This window comes from Didymella exigua, assembly GCF_010094145.1.
Source record: "Didymella exigua CBS 183.55 unplaced genomic scaffold M421scaffold_73, whole genome shotgun sequence".
Lineage (NCBI taxonomy): Eukaryota > Fungi > Ascomycota > Dothideomycetes > Pleosporales > Didymellaceae > Didymella > Didymella exigua.
In genome coordinates, this window is record NW_022984847.1 from 1 (window position 1) to 2507 (window position 2507).

Here is a 2507-nt window from a genome sequence, read left to right on the forward strand (position 1 = left end):
TGCTGCAGTTCCCACAGCGCCGTAAAGCTGGTTGGGCTCTCTCTTGATCACCACCACGACGAGCCTTCTTCGACCGCTCAGCGGCTATAGAGGCCTCTGCGGCCACCTGGGCTGCTGCCTCACCATACTCCATTGTGCCGCCATGCTGGATCCGCTTCCTTTTGCGCGATTTCCTTTTGGTCATCACTGCTAATTGCTCTTCAAGCTCAGTAATCCGGGCTGCTTGAAGCGCGTTCTAATGCAGCATAAGCTCGCCGCCTCTAATAAGCTAAGAGAAGCCTGCCTGCGCAGTAATAGGAGAACGTGTAAAGGACTTGCGTACAAGCTTTGATTGCAATCTAAACTCATGTGTATTGCTTAGAGTCTTTGACTGCCACAGCGTCTCTAGGAGGAGGGGTTCTGGCAGGGTACGCAGCTGCACTTTAAGGCAATCTAATACAACCTGCGCGTTAAGAGGGACAAGTCCTAATGCCTTAAAGGCCTTACAACAGATTGCCTCTGTAAACACGTTGCAAAACGCGTCTTTAAAGGCTGGTAGGAAGCCTTCTTTGTTAATGTAGAAGACGTGCTTGCGTGCCAAGTCTTGTATATGCTAAGAGTACTTGCGCTTCAACAGCGAGAAGCAGACCACATCAAGCAGCTAGAGGATGTGCGACAAGTAAGGTAGCATGCAGAGGGTAAGGATCTTATGTTTAAGGCAGTAGTCCTTGAAATCCTGGTTGAGGTGGCTCTTATGGCCGTCTAAAATGAGCAGCCTGTACGCCCCTACCTAGCCCGCCTTTGTATGCGCGTTAAAGTGCTTCAACCACTCTAGACCAAGCGCATTGTTCGTCCAGCTGTTCTAAGAGACTAAGAGCTTCTAATTGCGCGGTATATCTGCCTCCTTGTACCAGGCAGAGATGTGAACGCGTCCTTTGTAGATAATAAAAGGCAGGGTACAAGATCTAGCAGCGCAGACACTCTAGATGACTGTTACCCATTCGCGATCACCTGGCTGAACAAGCTCAGGCTAAGTACGCCTCTCTGCGCCTGTGACAACCTTTATTAAGCCAATAACACCTATCTAGAAGCTAGTCTTGTTAAAGTTGTGCACGTCGTAGTCGTGTACGCTGTACTTGGCTCTAGTGTCCTCTACCAGCTTAAACCACGCGCTAATTGTCTCTAGATCCTCCTGCAGTATCCTCTGCCTATCTTTAGCTCAATTGAAGGCCATCTTAAGCTCAGCTAAGCGCGTTACAAAGCGCTCAGCCCAGTGCTTGCCAACCGGCTGCCCACCGCGTACACCCAACACTTTATCAGCCATATCTGCTACCTCGCACAGCTAGGGCGCGAATCCTCGCGAATCTAGGTTAAGGATATATTAGACAATCGTTTGCTCTTCTGTAAGCGTAAGTTTGCAGCTGTTAGGTGCTTGTTTAAGGATAAATAGGGCTCCTCTAACGCGTGCAGAGAGAATATGTTATTTAACATTAAAAGCGCGCGCAGCTGCTCTCTAGCTTTTAAATTGTTTTAAATGAAGAGCTTTAAGGGCAAGGTTAACTCTACCTTTGTGTTCACGTAGTAACGCGTTATGTGGTTGAGGCATGTTGCAACAAAGAGGGTGTTCGTTGTGCCAAGACATTTTGAGCTGTTGGGTGGTTTGAGCTGTTGGGTGGTGGAATACGTTAGGCCTAAAGCGCAAGAATAATTCTACCTTCTTACTAAGTTAATATATGCTTATAGTGTTGTTGCATATTGTGTTGTATAGAAAAGTTGCAGTGCTAAGAAAAAGTGTCTAGCTTGGTGGTGTGTCTGGCTTGGTGGTGCTTTACGTTATGTGCTTAGGCTTAAGACTATACTCCGTAATTTTCTGCTTTAGAAGCCTAGATTACAACTTGTACTTATACTGTATTCAGTGCTGGGGCAATCAGAGTCCTTACCTGTCGCCTGTTAAGATATGAGCTAATTGTAGTGTCAGTGGAGGTGTAACAGCGCTCTACGAACAGTGACCCGGTACCACTAGGATACGGTTCCAGCGACTCATGACCATGGCCCTTGTCGCATGGCATACGCTCGCACCAAACTGCCACTAAACCCTTACAAATAAGGAGTGTAACGACGCAGGCAAGAAGAGAGATATCCGGAATAGGTGTGAGTCCGCTACGAGGCATATAGGAGTGCTAGGATGATAAGAACACTAGGATATATTCTCTACACCTATAGGTCTTGTACAAAAGGATATAGAAAAACTACTCTATTATTAATGCTACAGTTCCTTAATCCTTATATATAAGGGTTTAGTAGCAGTTTAGTAGAAGCTTATGCCATGCAACAAGGGCCATAGTCATAAGTTGCTAGAACTATATCCTAGTAGCATTAGGTCACTGTTTGTAGAGCGTTGTTACACTACCCCCTAGGCTGGCGGATGGGTAGGGTATGCTTTTTTACGTTTTGACTTATAGCTTCTTAACTAGCAGAGATACGCTTATATAATCTATTATTTAATAGAAGCGCCTAGTATTGCGCCT

The 2507-nt window shown here is 46.2% G+C and overlaps 1 protein-coding gene across 1 annotated transcript; it reads right to left on the reverse strand.

Annotated features, from left to right (window-relative positions):
• Window positions 1-1271: 1271 nt before the first annotated feature.
• On the reverse strand, window positions 1272-1627 carry M421DRAFT_426943 (uncharacterized protein; the record flags this gene model as incomplete). Its single annotated transcript, XM_033594545.1, has 2 exons — window positions 1546-1627; window positions 1272-1496 (listed from the first exon to the last, which is right to left on the reverse strand). Coding segments are annotated over exons 1-2 (187 nt in total), but the record flags the coding sequence as incomplete, so codon positions are not given.
• Between the last annotated feature and the right edge of the window lie 880 nt (window positions 1628-2507).